A 22075-nucleotide genomic window follows, 5' to 3' on the forward strand; every position below is an offset into this window, starting at 1 on the left:
CCAATGGAAATTATGTGAAAAATCCAATCTATGTCGTGAGATGACAGAAGGTGAACCACTTTTTTTGTTAATGTCAGATCTATGCTCTTTAATCCCAGTAGACAGCAGTCTTTTTGTCTGACTCACATAAGAAGCCTCACAGTCACAGCAAAAAATCTTGTAAATTAAGCCACAATGAGAACATGCATCTAAAATATCCTTGCCCGTTTTTTATAAATTGCTGTAGATTGTTAGAAATAGAAAAAGCCAGCTTCATATTAATAATAAGAGCATAGATCTGACATTAACAAAAATAGTGATTCACCTTCTGTCATCTCACGACATAGATTGGATTTTTCACATAATTTCCATTGGGAGAATGTTAAAATACTTGATAAATAAACATTCTTATAATAAACGACTCATATCAGAAATGCTTTTTATAAAAAGACAAAAAAAAGATTTAAACCAACAAAGTAATACAGAGTTTTTGCCGAATGAATATTTGTCAGTATTAAATTTATCTCGTAACGTATGACTGCTTTCTCTCCTTCTTCGCTATTCCTTCCTTTCTCCCCACCTTTTCAAAATTTTCCCACTTTAGGCCCAAGCATTTCTTCTGCCTGACCAAACAACATCCCTCTCATTGACCTTATTAAACATACTGGTCACTTTTATTTTAATTGTTGACTTCTCAAGATCAGTATACTTTATTTTACTAAATCTATGCACAGTTAGAGTCGTCGAGAAGAGCTCATTATTCTTCTCTCCAATTATTCGAAGCATTGAACACATCAAGAAAATGTATATATCTTTTTTTTTAAATTTATTAATTTCTTTTATATTCACTCGTTTTTTATTTTAATTTGCGGGTCAATTTTATTTTAGTAATTCTTGAACAATTAGAACTAAATAACATATTCTGGCATCCAAAGTTGAAAATTATCGTTGCAACTCTTTTAATAAGCACTGTAATGATTTTGAAACTGTTTCATATATTTTATGAATTTTATAAATTTCAGAACTTGTGAAAAACAACACTGATAAAGGCCTGATATAGGTCGAAACGTTTGTTAATATTCTGATTTGAAATAAAATTGCACGTCCAGCATAGGCTTTCTGCTCCTTTTTATATTACTTTTTTTAATCAATCGAGTTTTAATTTTCGAAGGAGATTTAGTTCAACACGTGTACAATAAATGTATCGTTTACTTAACGCACACGTTGACGAGATTATTTTCGGGGCAGCCAGCTGTTACTCTTTCGTTGAAAGTTATTCACACAAAAACGTGAGGAAGACGAATATGCTGTGTCAAGCGGATTCAATTGAAAACTTCGTCGAAAAACTTGGCAGCAATGGTTAAACGATCGTTGGTCTTCGTTGGAAGGAGCGGCGCGATAAAAATAGATCGATCCGGGTCGTCTGGCAATAAACTAGACTTCATCGCAATGGGAAGAGGAGAATGCTTCTCGGGCATTCTCGAGTATAATCGCGAGAATTCATAATATTTGCAGAGTGTAACGGATTGTAATAAACAATTTTAATAATGGGACGGATTGCTCGCGAGTAGCGGTGAATTTGCGCGAGGGCACTCGATATCGACGATTCTCGATCAACTATAATACAACTCTCGACTTTATGAAGCGCTGCAATTGAGCACAATTTATACCTACGCTATACACAGCGGGTGAATACATTGCCAGGGATATCAAAGGTAACTGATTTAACATGACTGCAAATTACAGCCTGTAGGCGGACATTGATCTTTAGTGCTGTTCTCGATTTCCTATTGCATCTACTCCTATTACGCACGCAGTCTTGCTTGTTTGCACGCTTGCTGCACAACATCGTAGTACATAATTACAATAGAGAGAGAGAGAGAGAGAGAGAGAGTCATGAAGCGCGGAAATGTCTCAAACGCATGACGGATATTGTCTCCGGTCGCGGCATTTAAAGTTTAATGACTGGTTTTATCAAAATCAGATAACTCAATACGAGATCCAATAAAAAGAAATTAGTGTGTCGAGCAACTGTATTTACTCTTCAAACACATCAATTTGAACAAAGCAAGAAGCTATCGAATTAACCGAAAATAAAATCATCACATGTGGAATAGCGAACTTTCCGGATTACGAAGATGTTAGTTATTCTAGTCACACTTGTCGAATCAATTCTACAGAGATATTGTGATCAGTAATAACGGCAGGGTCTCGATTCGCCCGAGCAAAAACAGTTCTTTCGAAAGAGATCCGCTCGATCCCTTCGAAACGGAAGAACGGGTTCATCCATCCAAAAGGCGCCCTACGTTCATAACCATCACTGAATTTCGGATGAATGCCGGCCGTCCGGGTAGATCTCGAAAATATTTTGACCCACTGCCGCGGCGATCCGATTTAATCAACAGGAATGTCGTCGCCGATATTTCGCACCGCGAAATTTATCGCCGTCAGCGCGCGACAAATACAGAAGGACTCACCTTTTCTCTTCTACTGCTTTCGATCAATATCCCAAATATATTTGACGCGCTCGACGGTGGGTTTTGGCTGGGCCCCCTCATAAGTGTCCCTCGCGATCACTGCGTTGGATGTCACTTTGATGTCCTGCGAAGAGACACGAGTCCTTTGTCCTACCCTTACGCACACGACTGCTGCACGATCACTCGACCGAAGCAGCACGCAAGGACGAATGTAGTGTGCCGAATGTTTTCCCCACAGGATACGCCGGATATGAGTTTTCGAAAGGACCGGGCGATACACGTGACGTCGCGCCGCGTTCGATTAGTTGTGACGAATTACTAAGGCATCGTTCGAAGCGCTTGTCTTTTATAGTCGCTGGGAGGCATAGATAAGATGAGTCGCGGATTGATACAGGTGCGGTTACTTTGGGAGCCGAGTTTTCCTTAGAATAAATCGACCTTACGGTTCACTGTGCGTCATGCACGATGAAATATTTATGCAAGGCTCCAATTTGCGGCTTTGCGGCAACAAACGCGTAATCGATCTCTTGAAATTGTACGTCTTCTGACAGGGAAGAAGGCATGTATCCTGTTTACTAATGAAGTACAACAGAGAAGTCTTCAGGCAGGGGAATACTGTTTACGGAAAAGTTTCTTTCGTAGAACGTGGGATCGAGTGGCTTTTGCAAAATTTGTCTATGAAGTAACTAAGCAATTTTAAATTAATTTGTTAAATGTAAAACATTTGTATTTTGTCTATAAAAAATATCTTGTCAATAATTTTGATGATAGGTCTCTGTCAAGATTTATTATATCATTATGTATTAAAGCCTTATAAGCTATAGCTGTATAAATTAAAATACATCTTTTGTTATTATTATGCTAGTTGTGGTAGATTTTTTGGAAAATTTAGAAACGTACTTTATATTAATAAAACTGTTGACAGGAATTTATTTAGCGCGAGAGAATAATTTTCAACTATTTTTCTTAATCTCTATTATTATAATATATATTTTTACTAAAATCTCGCGTTAAAATTCTGTTAAAATTTATTTAAAATTATTTCAGTATTTATTTATATCTCTTCGGTATAATTTACAAAAAATCTCCTTATTTTTATTAATTTATTTATTTAAAATTTTTAATGTCAAAACATTTTTATCGATAAAAAAATAACATCATTTCAAAGTAGTCAAAAAACCTGTTATTAAGCGATATTCAGCAATATTAAGAGGCACTCCACATAGTCTTCAGTGCTATAAATTTCATTTATTAATAGCAGTTTCGACTGGAGCGCTCCGGAAGCGATTAAATCTTATTTTATGAACTCAAGTTTGAGTAGAAATTCCTTGGACGTGAGCTGGAAGTCAAGGCAAAAGTATGATTTCTCATTAATCACTCTTTCACAAACATGCGCAACGCAATACGATGAATTTTGTTATTTAAAATATCACGATATAATTTGCAATAGTTTAGCTTAGTGTCAAAAATTTATTTGTTTATTCAGAAATAAACTATATCGAACGATAGAATTTCAAGAAATGTATACACGTTGTTACACCGCAAAACAATATCCTCATAAAAGCAACACATGATCTTACGTCAGATCTAAAGTGGAAAATTTCCTCGAATGTTAAAATTGACAGCAGCGCGGTTGGGGAATTTTGTGTTGTAAGATTTACAGTGACGTTTAATTCGTCTTTTCTTCCTCCATGAGATTTCATCAAAGAAAAATGCGGTTCTCAACCATGTGGGAGGAATGTTAAAAAAAAAAAACGACACGAGGAAAATTATCGCGTCTCCGCATATATAATTCTGATATAATCGCAAATTAAACACCGTCTAAGACTTTTAGACCTGTTATCAGGTAATGCCTGGCTGGCAATGAAATTGTCGTGTATTCACCAAATTAAATTGAGTAATTTCTAAAAATGTAACGCTAATGAAATTACATTAATTAAATCACGTTAACTTCGAGAGGCACGGACTGTTTGCGAACGTTCTTTCTCTTTGCGTCGTGTAAATTACAAGAAGTACGAGAATTCCACGAGAAAAGGTCGCAAAAGAACTCAGGAGAGAAGAGCAATGCAACGCCTTAAAGGAGAACGCTCACAAAACTCAATACGATGCTGCAGTTGCAACATCGTGTCTTCATATAAAATTTCAATTATCGTATCATTATTTTATCACGAATAGTGTTATCTATTGCATCATTACGTTTGTTATCAAATTTCGAATACGATCGATTTAAAATAATACAATAATACAATTGTGATTTCATCAACAATTTATGACAGCGATATAAATAAAATTTAATATTCGGGATAATAGAAATAGACATTTATTTCTCATAGATTTATTTTCTTCCTTGAAAAGAGTCGTGCTCTTTGAAGTAGAAATGTTTCTTATTTTCTCAGAATCTCAGATTACAAGGAATACGCATTGCAGATAGTAGACTCTCCTTGTTGTTAGAAGCAATAATAATGACTCATTGATATCGTCGTGTGCAACATTTCGCAACACATTGTTAGAAACGCCGAACAGAAACCGCTGGGCACCGCTGATAATCGGCGTGGCGCCCTCGCTGGCAACCGTGCTGTTTTTTGACCACGCCATTGGCCTTGAAATGTCGCAACGCAGGCCGAGGTCGGTCGAAATCAATCCGCCAGCTCCGACAGAGCCGCGCGTACCCCGAAGAGGACGAGACTCGCGACCCTGAGAAGCGTCAAACTGACCTTGTGGCAACCCCTATCGACCCTGACGCTCAAGAAGAAACTTGGAAGCGCGATTGACGATTTTCTCGCACCGTAATCCCTAACGGCCCTCGGACGACTGACGCCGCGACGCCTCGACGTCGGGACGTTTACGCAACAACGACGTCTTGATCCCTCCTTTTGCGTCCGCAAGACGTCCGCGTGAGAGCTAGCCGTAACCAGTGCGGACCGGTCGAACGGCGTCGAAAATGTCGCGGCGACATGTCATCCCCCCCTCGAGACGTCTCCGCAAACTCAATCCGTAACGTTCGCGAAATTTCAGCTGACGCGAAATGACGTCATATCAAAATCAGTCGGTGACCGAATCCGACTAGCATTAGCCGACGCGGGAATATATCTCAAAACACGGCGATTATTTAGATAACTTCCGTCGCACGTCGCCGAGAGATATCTGATAGATTCTTTCAGCGCGTCTTGCGATTTAAAAATAAACGCAGCTTATTGTGTAACGCAACATTGTGCAATTTGCCGATAACGGCAGCGTGTGCCGAGGAAAAAAGCGAAACTTCAAGTAACCGACCGTATTAGCAGACCGCGGCGGAAGTCGAAAGACACTGGCAGGCTTGGTAAATATGGATTGTTGATACACGCGTGAGACGCTGTAGGTAAACTTTATGAATGAACAGAAGCCAAACACATTAATCGCTCTTCGATTTTCCGTGTCGCCTAGATCGCGTCGATAAGATAAACGCTGTCGAAGTGTGTTTGAGGATTTCGCGTGGGTAGACAGACGATAGTGTCGTATTCATCTGGCGGAACGACGACATCGATTATGCCCGCGGTATACTGCATTTGACGTAGACAGAGCGATCTCAGCCGCAGCAGCTGCGACTGTACAAGGTGCATGCGACCGAAGAGGATCCGCTCGTCCGAATTGACAGAGCGATCTACGTCTTCTTCCCCGGCTTTGATCTCCTTCGCGAGAAAGGACAAACATTGTTTTTATCGCAGCTATAAACTCGTTTATTGCGTTTCACGCAAAATTGGACGGCGTGCGTCCGAACGTTTTTCAGAAACGCGGTTAACAAATAACGCTACAACACGGAACACGCTTGTGTTCTTTTTTTAATTATCACGGAACATATATGTCACTTGTTGCGTAAATGAATTGATTTGTCGCAAGCATATTACGAGATGGTATCGCGTGTCGTTGCAATTTCGGTTACATCGCTCTTTTTCATCGATTTCGAGCAGCGATATTTAAATTGGAAATATCGCCGCTCACCGGCGCCGCGCGTGTACGTTTCACGCGCGCGCTGGTGTCGTCGGCCGCCAGAATTACCGTATTATTACGCGTGCGAGCGAGGAGGTTACATTTTCGAACGGGCCGAGTGATTTGTCAGTGACAGCTGCTGTCACACGCAACATGCGATACGTCGCATCGCCGACGGTGTCACTCGGGCGTGAAGACGGGCTCCGTTCGGAGGCAGTGACGTAAAATTAAAATCCGCAAAGCAATCAGTCAAGCGATCCGCGATAATCGGCATGATGAAATACTTGTTGGCGCGACACTGGCAAATAACGATAACGATAAGTGCCCGGAATTTCCTGGGCTTATTGTTTTGTTTCTTTTTTTTTATGTGGATTCAACGATTCAACGATAATGAGATGACGAATATCAAATGTTTATCGATCTAAGAAGAAAGTAAAAGCTTCGTGCAAATTTCAGTGATCGTGCACATTTCATTGTCACGCTAATATGTGATAAAAAAATGCTGACGGAGAAGCACAAAGTGTGATTAAGTTATTACAAAATTAAATAAAACAATTATCTTTCGAAAGCACAAAGCGATCTTACAGCGGAAATTGAAGGAATTTAATATGGAAGAGTAAGCTAATTCTTCTTCGCTTTGTGCGAATTGAGCCAAGTGTAGCACTCTGTGTCTTTTGTTCGCGCCCGATTTTAATATCATGCAACTCCAATCGGCGATTATAACTGTCAAGCGGATGGTGTAACACGAGGCTCAAAGTTTCGAGCGTAGAGGCAGAGAATTTCGAATGACAAAGGACGATCGCGGACGTAGAGAATTGAAAACTGAGCGGTTCTCAGTTCGCGGTTAGCGCAACAACCGGAATATAATCTGCTGTCGCAATTGCGCCGCGTTAACAGTTATGAGCGTGACAAAGGGACCTTTGAGCCAACCGCAGGATATCATGAAACGCGTGCGTAAGTGCGTGTGCTTCGGGCGAAATACGTTCGGACAGGTTCGACGTTGATCTTCGAGTCTCGGAATAGCCGCCGCGAGCTGTGCGAGGAAATTGCGCGGAATTAATGTAAGCCGCAAAGAGAGTGCGGCAAATTATTCGCGTAAATAATCGGCGCTTGTCAAAATCTCTCTCGCTCAATGGTTGATCCGTTATTGGAAAGTAACTTGGATCGCCGTATTGAAGAAATCCGCGGACTTAACGGCCGTATTCTTTCTGCTTTTCCGCTAAAATAACTCCGACCGTATCGATTCTTCAGTCAGCCACCATTTGATAGAAAAGCAAGCATTAAGAACTCAAAGAACTACTTAGCTCGTCTTTAAAAGCAATTGTAATAATTTAGTTGGATTTATCGGAGGAATGAAGCGCTTATCAGAAGCTATTACGCATTACGCGCGTTCAAGATTGATAAATGGAAAAGGCGATTAAAAATGGCAAAATACTTTGGTGATGCTCATCTGATTAAACAAATCTGTTCAGCGTGAAAGAAACAATAATCATTTTTCATGTACTTTCTCTTACCGCATGCCGTTTTATAGCGTGAATATGAATGAAAAAGAGATTCAATATTTTCTGCACGGGCGGTTTTCTGATTGAAAATATCCACGTAAAAATATAATGTGGTATTGAAATTTCTTTATATTTCTTTGTTTCAAAAATAAATAGTTATTACGACTTTGTTTGTTTTAACATCCGATTTAATATTGTTTATTTTTTTAAAAGGCTTTGCACAGTTAATTTGCGATTGTTATATTAACAAATATTATATATTTCTATCTGCCACGTAAATTACGCAAAATACGATTGTTCTTTTCATTGTATTACAAAAATAATAAAAATGTCACTACGTTTTAACAAGTCGCGCTAAAATCCATTAACATCAAAAGCAATCAAAGGCATAGAATTAATTAATCAATTTTCATTTTTTTTTTTTTTTTTGTAAAAAAAGTGTCGTATCGAGCTCGCTCGAATAAATTTAAAAAACGAACTGCAGAAAAGCGGAAGCATGGACATTAACGGCATTTCCCTCGTTAATAATTTTTAATGGCACAGTCGATCTAATATAAGCGCGATAAAATGTCCCGTACAAGCCTTTTTCCTGACGTGAAATTTTATATTTGCAGGTGAAGGCATTGTCAGGAATTGATCTTGGGAGATGCGGACGTGCGAGATGCGGTTTCGGTAATGTAGAAAAAAGAAATAACATTGATTTAATTTTACTCCAACGCGACAATAAAGCGCAAAAGGCGCAAGTGCATCGGATCTTTATGTCCATGCACGCTCGAGTCTCGATATATCGATTCGCCATTTCTCCGATCCCGCGATTATTTCCTCCCCTATGTCGTTGTTTGTTCGTGCACGAAAGGGGAACGTATCTGCCTTCGGCAAATCATTCGGCGGGTATCAGACCGCTGCTCGGGAAGAAAGCGAGCGTTGAAATTGAGGGTGCATCGGTAAACGCGAATTTACGGTTTTAATATCTTCTTTAATATCTCCCTCGCGAAAGAGGGAGAAGGGGAGGGCGCGGCGATGTGCGCGGGACGATTTTCTCGTTAGACTCGTTAGACTCGTTTCACGGTCGACTCGCATTCAATACGGAAACGTGTGAGGAAGAGAGAGAGAGAGAGAGAGAGAGAGGGGGAGAGAGAGAGGGAGAGAGAGAGAGAGAGAGAGAGAGAGAGAGAGAGAGAGAGAGAGAGAGAGAGAGAGAGAGAGAGAGAGAGAGAGAGAGAGAGGGAGGGAGAGAGAGAGAGAGAGAGAGAGAGAGAGAGAGAGAGAGAGAGAGAGAGAGAGAGAGAGAGAGAGAGAGAGAGAGAGAGAGAGAGAGAGAGAGAGAGAGAGAGAGAGAGAGAGAGAGAGAGAGAGAGAGAGAGAGAGAGAGAGAGAGAGAGAGAGAGAGAGAGAGAGAGAGAGAGAGAGAGAGAGAGAGAGAGAGAGAGAGAGAGAGAGAGAGAGAGAGAGAGAGAGAGAGAGAGAGAGAGAGAGAGAGAGAGAGAGAGAGAGAGAGAGAGAGAGAGAGAGAGAGAGAGAGAGAGAGAGAGAGAGAGAGAGAGAGAGAGAGAGAGAGAGAGAGAGAGAGAGAGAGAGAGAGAGAGAGAGAGAGAGAGAGAGAGAGAGAGAGAGAGAGAGAGAGAGAGAGAGAGAGAGAGAGAGAGAGAGAGAGAGAGAGAGAGAGAGAGAGAGAGAGAGAGAGAGAGAGAGAGAGAGAGAGAGAGAGAGAGAGAGAGAGAGAGAGAGAGAGAGAGAGAGAGAGAGAGAGAGAGAGAGAGAGAGAGAGAGAGAGAGAGAGAGAGAGAGAGAGAGAGAGAGAGAGAGAGAGAGAGAGAGAGAGAGAGAGAGAGAGAGAGAGAGAGAGAGAGAGAGAGAGAGAGAGAGAGAGAGAGAGAGAGAGAGAGAGAGAGAGAGAGAGAGAGAGAGAGAGAGAGAGAGAGAGAGAGAGAGAGAGAGAGAGAGAGAGAGAGAGAGAGAGAGAGAGAGAGAGAGAGAGAGAGAGAGAGAGAGAGAGAGAGAGAGAGAGAGAGAGAGAGAGAGAGAGAGAGAGAGAGAGAGAGAGAGAGAGAGAGAGAGAGAGAGAGAGAGAGAGAGAGAGAGAGAGAGAGAGAGAGAGAGAGAGAGAGAGAGAGAGAGAGAGAGAGAGAGAGAGGCGCATGGAAGCGCCACCGGTCGAATAAAGAATTTTTCAGCTTTGGAAATTACAATCGCGCACGTTTGTCTGGTATATATATCGCGCCGATGTGCGATCCGTCCGAGAACAATTCGTTCGCGTTTGATTTGCTATTGTACGCATCGTACGCTGTCGCGCAGCAACAGTACGAAACGAACTCACTTTGTTAACATTCTATCTAGGTATAACACTCACGGGTGTGTGCTCGGCGCCTTATACATATTTCTGTGCACGTTTCGATGCAGAGTTTTGACGCGCGTATGCGTATTGTTAACGGAGATCGGATTCGCCGATAAACCGATCCAAGGTTTATCCTCGATTCTTGTATCCACACACGCATAATTTATCGATATAGGATAGACAGGTAAGAATTGCTAGTTGTGAATATTATTCCGCGTGTAGCAATGATGATTTAAAATAACAATTCTCGCTGCACAAAACGGCAAAAATCGCATGTAGAATAAAATAACATATCCATTTTACAAACGGTCAATCTACCATGTTTGTTTTACCTCGTCAAGTTACATTTTTACTTAATATTCACGAAGAATTTAAAACACAATTTTCTGTATATTTGCGCGCGTTTTGCGAGCAGAATTCTAGTTGGCAATTAAACCATCTACGTTTCCGCGTGATCCGTCGCTAATTTCGCGTATATGTACGCGTCATATTTTTGGCGAAGCCAAAAAGTAAACACGGCGCGACCGTGGAGTCAAGTAGCCCGCGTTGAATCCAAATCAAACACAGAGAATGGTAATGAAGGATCCACCTGCGATATACGCTAAGTTTCGCAATCAGCCACGGATTAGAGTTTCGCCGATTACGTGCGGAACGCTTCAGCGCCGCTTCGCACTTAAACATCGATGGCTAACGCCGAACGGCGATATCTCGTCGATTTGTCGATTGTCGGTACAAATCAGCGTCAGCGGTCTGCCTTTCGAACGCGCATAAGCATTTCAACGCAATAAAACGGAATGTCCAATGCTTTTTGCGAACTGATACGGATTGATGTGCGCTCTCGAAAAGTCCAAAGTGTTTGAGCGTAAAAGTTTCACGATCGCCGAGTCTTGTCGCCGATAAAACTACGATGGAAAAATTCGCTAAAATGAAACTCGCTCTAATTTCGATTCGGCAATCCACCGAATGGAATATTTATCCGCTTCTTTATGGTCCCGAATGAAATTCATTACCGTTTAATTTCTGCACGATACGATTGCGGCCAAAAAAGGAGAACCACGTCTCTAAATCAAAGGGAATTTCATTGCAACGTACCGAAGGGAGAGCGCGGGGATTATTATTTATGGTCGCACGTCCAACGCGCGCGTTTTTTTTGGGGCTGTATTTTTATCATGGCCTCATAAGCGCGTAGATATTTATATCGTAAATACGTATCCGAGTGTGATCATAAATTTCGCGTGATACAATTACGGCGTGACTGCACTCCCGATGTACGCGTCATAAAAATGGAGGCCCCTATTCTTGAGTTATAGCAAGCACGCTACTGGTTCTTAATTAAAATATCGCGCACGAGATATGCATGCAGCCACGGTTACCGATTTTGCACAACGAATTACGAGAGAATCTCTTCATTGTTATCATGCGAATTTTTGCCAAGTCGCTCTAGCCAGCGCGACAATTTATTGCAATACCAGCCACAATCATTTTGCACGTGAATTAAATATTAGAGCGTATTCTCTATTGATTTTATATCAACAATTAAGTAATTTTCGAAGAATAACGATGTATAGAATATTTAAAAAAGGGTGAGATTTTAAAGGATACATAATAAATCAAAGCATCTTTATATTTTGAAAAATCTTATGGAACAAATTATACCATCAAAATTAAAATTACACACTGTTAGAATCGGAATATATAATCAGTAGATTTTAGGCAGATGCGAAGGATGACAGATTTGATTGGAGTCTCGTCGAATTGTCTTCGATCCCGCCCTTTTTTTTATTCCCGCGCGAAACCTCACACAGAGATGTTGAAACCCGACTTGCGGCGTGGGCGTTGACGCGATTTGCAAAGAAAGCACCTGCGCGTACACATTCAGCGGGATGAGGCGTCGGGATGTGAGACGGCAAACAAAAAGGTTGCCGACCCCGTTGGGAGCGGTCGAGAACACTCCGGGAAGGCGCAGTGCGCGCCCGGAAATGCGCCTTTCGCGAAAGCACGAGGGAAAATTTTCGCTCCCTCGCTCCTTCGGGCGCGAGCGCGACCCGTTTCAACCTCGTTTAAATTCTCGCCGGCCGAGTAATGCGGAAGAAAATTAAGGAAATGAAAACGGATGATGCGAAAACGTAAACACACCATCTCGCTGCGGCCGGACGCGGAAAACTTGCCTCGACGGGAGATATCTCTCCGTTTTTTCGGAGTTTCTGAAACGCGCCCGGCGCGTTTCCCTCCCGCGCGAGTTTTCTCGTCACGACGATAAAGCGCCGAAAGAATTGCGCGATAAAAAGTATGAAATTGCTGCTTTACGAGACAGGATCGCGCACGATCGTGCGATGCCCGTGTTATTTTATTAGAAAATACACGCGCCGGAGATAGTTGGCAAAGTGCGCGCGGTTCTTGGAAGGGCGATTCTGTTGTCGCAGAAATCCCATTCTGTTTGGATAATTGACGCGCGGAGCACACGCGGCGCGAAATATTGCGGTGTTGCGTTTACCTCAGAGCATCGCAATTATCCCGATTAATCATACATGGCTTGTATAACGAACTGCGAGTTCATTAAACAGCCTATCAGCGGCTCTCCGATTAACGATGCAAATTGGTACGTCGACTTGTCCACGCAGATGCGACCGTTCCATACAAATCGACGCGATATCGCAATGCGCGAACCTTCCCGATACGACTTCGTCATGCAACTGCGAAAGCAGTGACCGTATGACCGTTACACGAGTATCGCCGCGCCACTGGAAAATATACCTCTGACGAAAATAGGGTTGGTATCGCGAAGTTGCACGCAGCGCATCGCCACGATCACCTGTAAAGGAACTCGAACAATAAGCCTCTTTCAATTCCGACACGCGATACGATGCATTGCACTCGGCGAAACACGGGTGCACTTTAATCTAGTCTAGAGTCCTAATGCACAATATGAAATCACAACGCTCGGAAGATTTGATTAAATTGGCGCAAACAAAACGTGTCCCACTTGTATAACTATTCGAAACTATTCGAAAAAAACATGCCAATTAAAGTTGGATTTTATAATCATATTTGTACGTATTGAGCGATTGTGACTCGATTCAAATCGATTGTCTATTAATTTACGAACAGAAAACGATTCTTGGCGCCTAACAAATTTTGTTTTCGATTCCATCTCGTGTATGCATCGCTAAAATAAATCACGTTACTTTCTACTTTGAATAATCATACCATTGTGTAACTCAATGCGACTTTGATTATCGTAAAATCCAAAATATTCTCTTGAATCATTTTGACGATTAAAAAGCGTCGCTGTTTTATTACCGTCAATTTATCATATTTATCGATAACGTGCGAAATGATTTAATAACGAGACGGCTGATACTAGGCACGTGTAAGGCAGATAAGTGTAATCATTTGCAGCTTCATAATCAAATAAATGTAGCTTTAGACACGTGCAAGGTCGCCCGGCAACCGTACAACACTCTAAATACTTTTTTTTACAATTTGCCGAATAAAGCCGCTTTATTGCTCGCTAAAACACTCCAATAACGAGGCAGCCCTTCGGCAAGCCCTATGACCCCCCCCCCCCCCTCCCCCTCGTTTCCACTAATTACTCTCTCGCGCCGCTTCCGAACGGGAATGCGGACGGTTAATCGAGCGCGGTGGAAAACACGGGCTGGACCGGAGATACGGAAAACCGCTGACGCACGTGAGCTTTCCACGTGGTCGCGTTAAATCCGCACGCCGGTCGACTGGACAGAGAGAGAGTGAGCCGAGCTCATTTGCGTTCCGTGTAAATCGGGAGAGAGCGCTGCATTCCGCCTCGCTTAACTGCTTTTCTCGTTGAAAACGTCGCGGAAAATGGAAAAAAACCAGCTCGGTGACGCGTCATGTTACTGACCGGCTTGCGATTAATGCCGTCGTTATGGTACAAGGTCGGCTCCACACGACCGCTTAGTCATGGTCAATCGCGGCCAAGTATAGCCTCAGTTCCTTCTTTTTCCCCTATACGCGTCTTAGACACGTGCTGTTGATTAATTATCTTCCCGATACGTCGTGCACGATAATTTTATCGGCCGGATTTTATCTCACGGATTGAGCGTCACGTAATCTCGAGAACAGCAACAAAGGGGAAATTCTTTTGCGCATACCGCGATCATGTGCTTCTGTGCCGATTCATCAATTAGCGACGCCATTTGCGGTACTCCATCGCGGAACAAAGGATCGTTCTTTGTAGCTAAATTGCTTTAATTTTGAAATCTAATTTCCGTATCTAAAGTTTTGATTAATTATCAGACGTAGTGGGAAGTGGAGACCATTAATTCGCTTGTAAATTTAAATTTATGACGATCTTCATCTCTAATGTTCATTTCGGCGAAGTAACAGCGATGGCGGCGAGATAACGCCACTTCTGTTTATAATTATAAGCGCCGCGCGGAATTTTTTGCATAACTTAGGTTGCAATCGACAGAAACAATAAAAGTCGATTAATCGCCAGCCGCGAGCATTAGCGCGCAGCGTCGTTTCTCGGTAGTAAACGAGATAAGACGCCTCGCGTCGGAATCAAGTAGCGGAATTTACAGGCGGAATTCCGCGGTCGCTCTGATTAACTAGTGAATCAACCGGAAGGAAACCCGGGTGCAAATCCTTAATCCGCCCTTCAAGGGCAGCCGTGCCTCAAGAGCCGCGGGAGAGATCCACCGGGAAATCTCGAGTGCATTATTCGCTCTTTGTTTTCCGCCGCATTAATCTGGAATCGGATTTACGCGCGAGCGTTCTCCGCGCGTTTCTATACACATCGGCATCGAAACGCGATCACTTTGATCAGCCGATAATTGTATCAAACGAAAGCTTCAAATTGATTCCAGCCGAAGAGCGTGAAAATAATAGCGGCGCTTCTAGGAAAAGAAAAAAACGGCACTTGTCTTCTGAAAATAGCGAAACTCCAATCGCTCCGCGAAACTGTTTAATATTCCGAGCGATGAAGTCCATCGCGCGAAAGCGTATTTGACCGCTTGGCGCTTTTTCACGCGCATTAATGTACGCGAGAAGAACGGGTTTATTCGGTCGATCCGGTTCTTCATAACGCGAAAATAGCTCGGCGCTTATCACTCGTGCGAAATGAAACACCGTTTTAATTGCACCGCGCCAATTGCTCGTCTCTAACTTGGGATTTATGAGACGTGCAATTATGGAACATTATCTTCAATCTGATACGTAACACAATCCGAGATCTCTGTCGCGAACGGACGGTAAGTTTCCGTTCTCCCCACGAGCGATAAAATGCGTTTTCAAACGGTGCACACATCGGGGACACTGCGAGGAAGTTACGGAATCGCCTGTTGCGCCGCCGCGATCGCGCTGATCTGCATAACATGGCCGATTTTACATGCTAATTTTCAATGTTGGTCTTGCAAGAACACTTACATATATATGCGAATGGTAACATCGCACGGCGCCGATCGCGCGTGTAACGATACATGCATAACGCCGTATTCTCGTAGGATTATCGGCGAGGAAGCGGTGTCTAATGCGCCTTGGATTCCTTTCGGAAACGGCAGCGAACCTTTTCAACGTGTTCAAAATGCGAGAAATAAATTGGATTGCGGAGTTGGCGCAGTCCGGCGCGCGAACTGATCTCCTAAGTGCAACAGGAAACGTTGATTAATGGAAGGAACTCCGCGAGCGCGTAATCCCCCTTGAATTTACATGAATGACAACCAGTTCCGCGCTCGAGAATATGCACCAGGCGTTTGGTATAAATCTTTAGGGCAATTCCGAATCGAGCGGAAATTTCCATTTGTTCGACAACCCGCGCCGGACTGGCTCGCAGGCGGATTCGCAAAACGCTCGCTGACCATGACGAAGGTTGTCGACTCGCACATTACGTGGCTTACACACGTAGGATTACACACATGCGCCGATATGCGTACCGACGGTCATCATGAATATCGAGTTACGTAAAGCCAACGACGATTTAACGACGGTAATAAATAAAATTTTCTATCCGGAGGCCCCGAGAGCGTGGAGAAACAAATTATTTTATAAAATGCAGTATATCACTTACCATTATGATGAAACTCTGCCTGGCTCGGCACACGGGTCGAAAATTAGTCAGACTTTGTAAATTAAAGCGCCATCCGTTCTCGCACAGCCCGACCACGTGTTTGTCCAGTTGTGATATGTAAATTTGTTAGTTCTCTCTGCATTAATACCGCGGGAGTTACGGGCGAAATGAATACTGCAGATAATACTCGATTACTTTGGCTTACGCTTCCTCCTCCGTAAAATCTACGATAATATCTAAAATCTGCAAAATAAGAAGATGAGGGTTACATCGTTTTGCTTTAATTTGTCGTCAATAACGTTTGAGTGGTGAACGGCTACTCGAAACGATCGATTAGTCTCAATGATTTTTCGACAGCGATTCCATTTAAGAAACGCGCGCGAAAGGCTGACAAATTATTGTTATATCGATTAGATGTTAAACTCGAGCGCGAGTTGTGTACTGTTCGATTATCGAAACGAGTTACTGCAAATGCTCCGCTGTATATCCTGCGCGATCTCTCTTCAACTATGATGAATTGCCTTATAATTTCTCGTTTCTTGCAATATAGATTGACCTGCTTTTTACCGATACAATTATTTGATCTCTATTATTGTAGGTCTTCGTTCGAATTATTCGTGCGGTATTATTTCCATTCCTAAATCCCTGTTACAATTTCGAAAAACTTGATATTCGATATGTTCTTCTTATTCACGAGGTATTATATCGATGGAAATTGTGGTCTTCAAACCACCCCTACTATTAGGTCTTTATTGGAATTTCAAAACAGTTATATTGAATTTTATTGATTGATATGATAAATTGCCTTATAATTTCTCGTTTCTTGCGATATAGATCGACCTAGTTTCGACTCGAATTCTTATGCGCTGCGTTCTGATTTCCATCTCTAACTATCTTTGCAACAATTTAAAAAAAAAATCGAGCATAAAATGAAAAGTAAACTCTTTTTATTCGTGGAATTTTCAGACGAAGTGAATTTAGGATATCGAAACCATCTCTTTGTTAGAATTTCAAAACGCGGTGATATTGAATGCTAAATTCCATTCTTATTTATAAAGCGCTTTTAAAGCACTAAATCCACATGACTATATTTACTCAGCTATTGTTGCCTAAATACGGCTTTCACTACGAATTGCAATTACGTTTCTACACGGCGTAATAGTTCGGTGGATGCGGGCTACACGCGAAAGATATTCTCCTCTCCGTTCTACATATGTCCGACATCGGGAAACTTTCCACGGGGTCTTCGTCAAACTCGCAACTCTCGCGCAATGTTGCACAATGTTACGCAAACGCGAATATGCACGTTCCATCGAAATAGGCCAATTTCGTTTGATTGCATCGTCCGATAGTTTGATGAGAAAGAGAGTTTCGCGTGAATAATCATCGCATTATTGCACATTTTACTCACCATAATAGCAAGAGAAAGAAATCCCTCTAAATCTGGGTGAAATGTAAAACAGGAAATCGAATCACAAATGCAATCACATCTAGATCTGCGCACGCGCGCGGATCTAGCACCACGTTTCCCGGCACGCAGGAATCCACCGAAATATTTCACGATCCGTTGTCGAACCTGTAATTCTCTTTACAACATGTGACAGCGCGTCTTGCGCCAGTAACGCAAACCGTTTGTTTCCTTGAAATTCCCGATGAATTCTGTTCAGGAACATACAGACCCGCTTTTGTATGTAGCTCGCGCGTGGAACGGCGCCTTTCTACATTCGTATCGCACTAAATTATCTCTCTAAGATATATCTATAAATGTTTCCGTATATTGATCATTTTGTTATTGGTATTCCCGATAAACCTCCTCTGCTTCACCATATGGCCACCCGTCAATCGAATCTGAAAAGAATGACAGTTGTCAGATGCCTATGCCGCGATATGTGCTGAAAAGATTATATTAATATGACACAATATCGATTTTGTATATATATATATATATATATATAAATTAAAATACTTGGCGCGAACAAGACTCCGTCAGGACTTCGCAAAGTTTCCTTATTGTCTTCAAAATTAAAATACTCAAAAATTTAATTTCTTCGGCATCTTCAGGTACTCGGAGACGAATTGTACTGATGATGCATTTATGCAAATGGCCATCCATGCGGATTATAGAGGTTTTGAAAAAGGGATAATTTTTATGTCCACATTATATTTCGCCGAGTATTCTATTGTACGCGTGTACAATTTCGAGAAAGGTATTAATTTACTTTATAGCTCCGACACACGATAATATCGCCTAATTCGCAATATAAATCTTTCTTAATTGCCACACGGATTTTACATGCACATTCTTCACTGAGAAAAATAGTTTTCGTCTTTTATTTTCATTAATTTTATGTTACTTTCTTTCTCGAATTGTCGTTCACTGATGATGGCCAAATAAAATGAGCCGAAACGTATGAATTAACTAATTGTTAATTGAACAACCAACACCCAGTTCTGAGCTGACGAAGCTATATTTTTTTAATATGATAATCGTCTTTTATTTCTTATACCCTTCGTATACCGCGAAGGTTAATTTGGCGAAGCTCAAAAAGCTACTTGCCCCAATTTTTGCCAATTGACGTGACGGTCTCCGTGTTCGCCAGCTGCTTCGCTCGCTTTAATTAATTTGTACACTTTCTTATATACTGTCGGTTCTCGCGAACCGACGAGGAGGGACACTCCGGTTAAATGAAAGAATGAATAAATTGTCGAGAGAAAGGACGAATCACGCGCGTCGGCATCCTCTTCCGATTCTCCTGCTTATCCTTAATTTCTAGTTTCCGCCGAAAGTAACGTATGATCTGTTTAAGAGGCCGCGGCAGGTTTCTTCGTCTTCTGATTAATTTATGTAGTTTCTTATGGCGCTTAGAGTCTTGTAGTGCGATCAATAAGGAACGAGCAAGCTGTATGCAAACGTAGCAGATACACACGACACCGGCTGTTATATAGCGGTCGATTCACCGTAACGGCAACACGCTCTCGCTCTTATTGGACTTAATTTGTCCAGTGGAGTCGCCTTAATCCGATCACGCCGCGCACGATAATGAAGCGAAAAGACGCCGCGCGTGCCGCGTTCACTTTTGTGTATTCTTTTGCGTGTACATGAAGGCGCACGTTTTCATCGGGGGGGGAAAAAAAACGCGATAAATCACGTTTCATTACGGCATTGACTACAATGCGCGTAATTGTAGCGCAAGCTAAACGAGGAGAAACAAAGCCGCGGAAAAGCGCGGTGCTAATCCGCTTCGCGCAAACAAGGCGATACTGAATTTGTAACTCGAGCGGATCTACATTGCGTCGTAAACGACGCTTTGAAACAGCGATTAGAGCCGGAATGATGATGCGCCGGCGATTAGAATAATGGCAATCTCGCGGAAAATGGCCGCAAATAATTAGATAATGAGCGAATGTCGGTTAACGGAATTATGAATATTCCGAGTAAAGCGATATACTCACACTCATCGGGTACGAGCTATGCTACCACGCTAGCAGATCAAATATTGTCTTTAACGGCCCCGTCAGCCGATGATAATGATACCCATCCACAGCTGTAAAAAGTGACCTGAAAGGAAAAAATATGTTACAATCAGTAAAACAAATATGACGTGTATAAATATGCATTATAAATAATATAATAAATAATGCATATTATAATAATGCATATGCCTATAAGAATATCGTTCTGTTATGCTGATACGCAACACACAAAATTAAAATTATTGTAATTTTCTGGAGCAGTTAACTTTCAATCAATATTACTTTTTATTTTTTGACATATGTCTATATAATTCACGTAGACTAACAAATTAATTTCTTTAAGAAAAATTATAATTTCGCACTAACATCCCGCGACGGCTCTCTATGCCTTTCTATTATATTAATTGATTGTTATCATTTGAGCCATTCCTTTATATGTGTTTAAAAATTGTCTATATAATTATTTGCAAAAGAACATATTTTATGATCATTCCACTGAATTAGGGACGAGAAAAATGGAGACGGTGGAGCAGAAAATTATCGCATGTCTGCTGAGAGTTAAAATAAGCGCAATGCGTATTGATTTGCACGCGCATACCGCTCGCGGAAGAGCGGGCTTTCCTAAAGTATTCGTAAAATATTCTTTCCGCCGCTTTCAGGTAAACAGTTGATTTGCGATATGGATAGAGATCTTTGTCAAGCGCGTCCCGCCGTGGAAAAAAAATCTCCAAAGTTCCCGGAACTTTGACACACAGATAGCGACTTCTCGAGCTCATAAAAAATTCCCTTCCGCAAACGCGCGCCGTCGGGGCGAACGAGTTACGGGAGAGATGCCGCGAAGTCGTCGTCGCTACCGGGTGTCTCGTTCTTATTTGCATCTCAATCGCGGCCTAACGTCTCCCCTGGCAACGGCCATGAATTTTATTCCGGTCTCATATTTCTGTCCCCCTCCCGCCATTGTGGTGCGCGTGGTGCGCGCCGCACGCTCTTTGCTATCAATCATCTCCGCCGTCGCTCGCCACCTCGGGGCTGTATTCCGAACTTTTGCGTCATCCCCCGGCGCGCGAGAAGGCGAAGAAGTGGGCGACGAGCCTTCGACGTCCGTCGCTTCTCCGCCGCGCGAATTTCATCCGTTTCCTTGCCTCTCCGCCGGGTCCCTCGTCGCAAACAAGAATTCCGCAAACGCCCCCGGGGGCCGTGAAATACGTGAGGGATGCGCGTCTAGACACCGGGGATCTCCGCCGTGAGAAAATGTAGAGCGCAGCGATCTTCCCTTCTTCTTTATCTGGAAATATCTCGGTTAAACATCGCGGCTAGAAATCTCGCCGGACGGACAAAACACGCCGCGACATTCCCCGCATTTTCAATTTCTGTCGCGGCGTCGCCCCATTCGTACAGTCGCGCGCGGCATTGTTGGCCGTTTCTCTTACGGGCGCTGGGACGTATTAAGTAAAGTCTCGCGAGCGGAATCCTTTTCAGGATCCCGACTGGCCGAGGGGAGGATATTGAGGGAAATCACGGGGAATCTCTCGTGCTTAAGAGCGCATCATCTATTTATACGTTTAATCAACGCGCTTTAAGCAACAATTTTCGCGCTCGGCGCTCGCTGCATAATTAATCGCAGATCGATAATTCCAATCTGTTCATAAATGATAAAACCGCGATCGGCAAGGTAGCTCGTACATTGCCCTTTAATCATCCGTCTCCAGTCACAAAGGACTCGAGCCCTTAAGCAGCAACGGAGCGCCTCGATATTATCAGGTAAAATGGAAGAAGCCCCATGATAAAACTCATAATGCTCGTCAACGGGGTTGAAGAAATGGTGGGAGCGCGGGAGGATATTGGCGGACCGTCATATTTTCTCTTCAATGAACGTATCCTATCAGCGTCTACGTAGTCCTGGCGCAATTTTCTCTTCTCGCGCGTTGCGACGATATCTCGCGAAAACGCGAGAGGCAAGACAATTGGCTCATTCTCCCTCGCTTGTTTCACTCCTTCATTAAGAGGGACATCCGTATGCCTCGTAAATATACATATATACGTGTATATATTGCAAATTATGCAGGCACGAAAGGATTCGTAGCTTTAGGATCGCGATACTTTGCAGAGAAAGTGTATTTACATTGAGTATCTTACACAGAGAATCGCAGTAATATTTCACACTTCACCTGTGATTCACGCAAACTATAGCTGGATCGTTATTTCTTGTGTTTTCTAAGAAATGAAGCTCATTTGTTTTTAATTCTTATAAGCCAATTTTTTTATGGACGAAGGTGATATATTAATAGAAATCTTA

At 42.5% G+C, this 22075-nt stretch overlaps 2 protein-coding genes across 8 annotated transcripts in view; one reads left to right on the top strand and one right to left on the bottom strand.

Moving 5' to 3' along the window:
- Mdr49 (Multi drug resistance 49) overlaps positions 1 to 22075 on the bottom strand; it is a 61121-nt gene that overhangs the window by 34652 nt on the left and 4394 nt on the right. For 2 of the 6 annotated variants that reach the window (XM_012380587.2, XM_012380585.2), the window contains exons 2-4: positions 19759 to 19864; positions 17717 to 18153; positions 16306 to 16548 (exon numbers count right to left, since the gene is read on the bottom strand). The gene's annotated coding sequence lies outside the window, so the exon portion shown is untranslated. Of the gene's footprint in view, positions 1 to 1200; positions 1701 to 2456; positions 3227 to 16305; positions 16549 to 17716; positions 18154 to 19758; positions 19865 to 22075 lie in introns of those variants that run through there. The other 4 variants (XM_067347190.1, XM_067347189.1, XM_012380586.2 and 1 more) reach the window with 3 other exon arrangements.
- The window catches only part of v (Tryptophan 2,3-dioxygenase vermilion), a 117211-nt gene continuing 103691 nt past the window's right edge, over positions 8556 to 22075 (top strand). Inside the window, exon 1 of one of the 2 annotated variants that reach the window (XM_067347201.1) lies at positions 8556 to 8596. In XM_067347201.1, the coding sequence (XP_067203302.1) occupies positions 8571 to 8596 (26 nt within the window). In that variant the 5' untranslated portion in view covers positions 8556 to 8570. Of the gene's footprint in view, positions 8597 to 10128; positions 10444 to 22075 lie in introns of those variants that run through there. The other variant, XM_067347205.1, reaches the window with a different exon arrangement.

Source organism: Linepithema humile, chromosome 1 (genome assembly GCF_040581485.1).
Source record: "Linepithema humile isolate Giens D197 chromosome 1, Lhum_UNIL_v1.0, whole genome shotgun sequence".
Taxonomy (NCBI): domain Eukaryota; kingdom Metazoa; phylum Arthropoda; class Insecta; order Hymenoptera; family Formicidae; genus Linepithema; species Linepithema humile.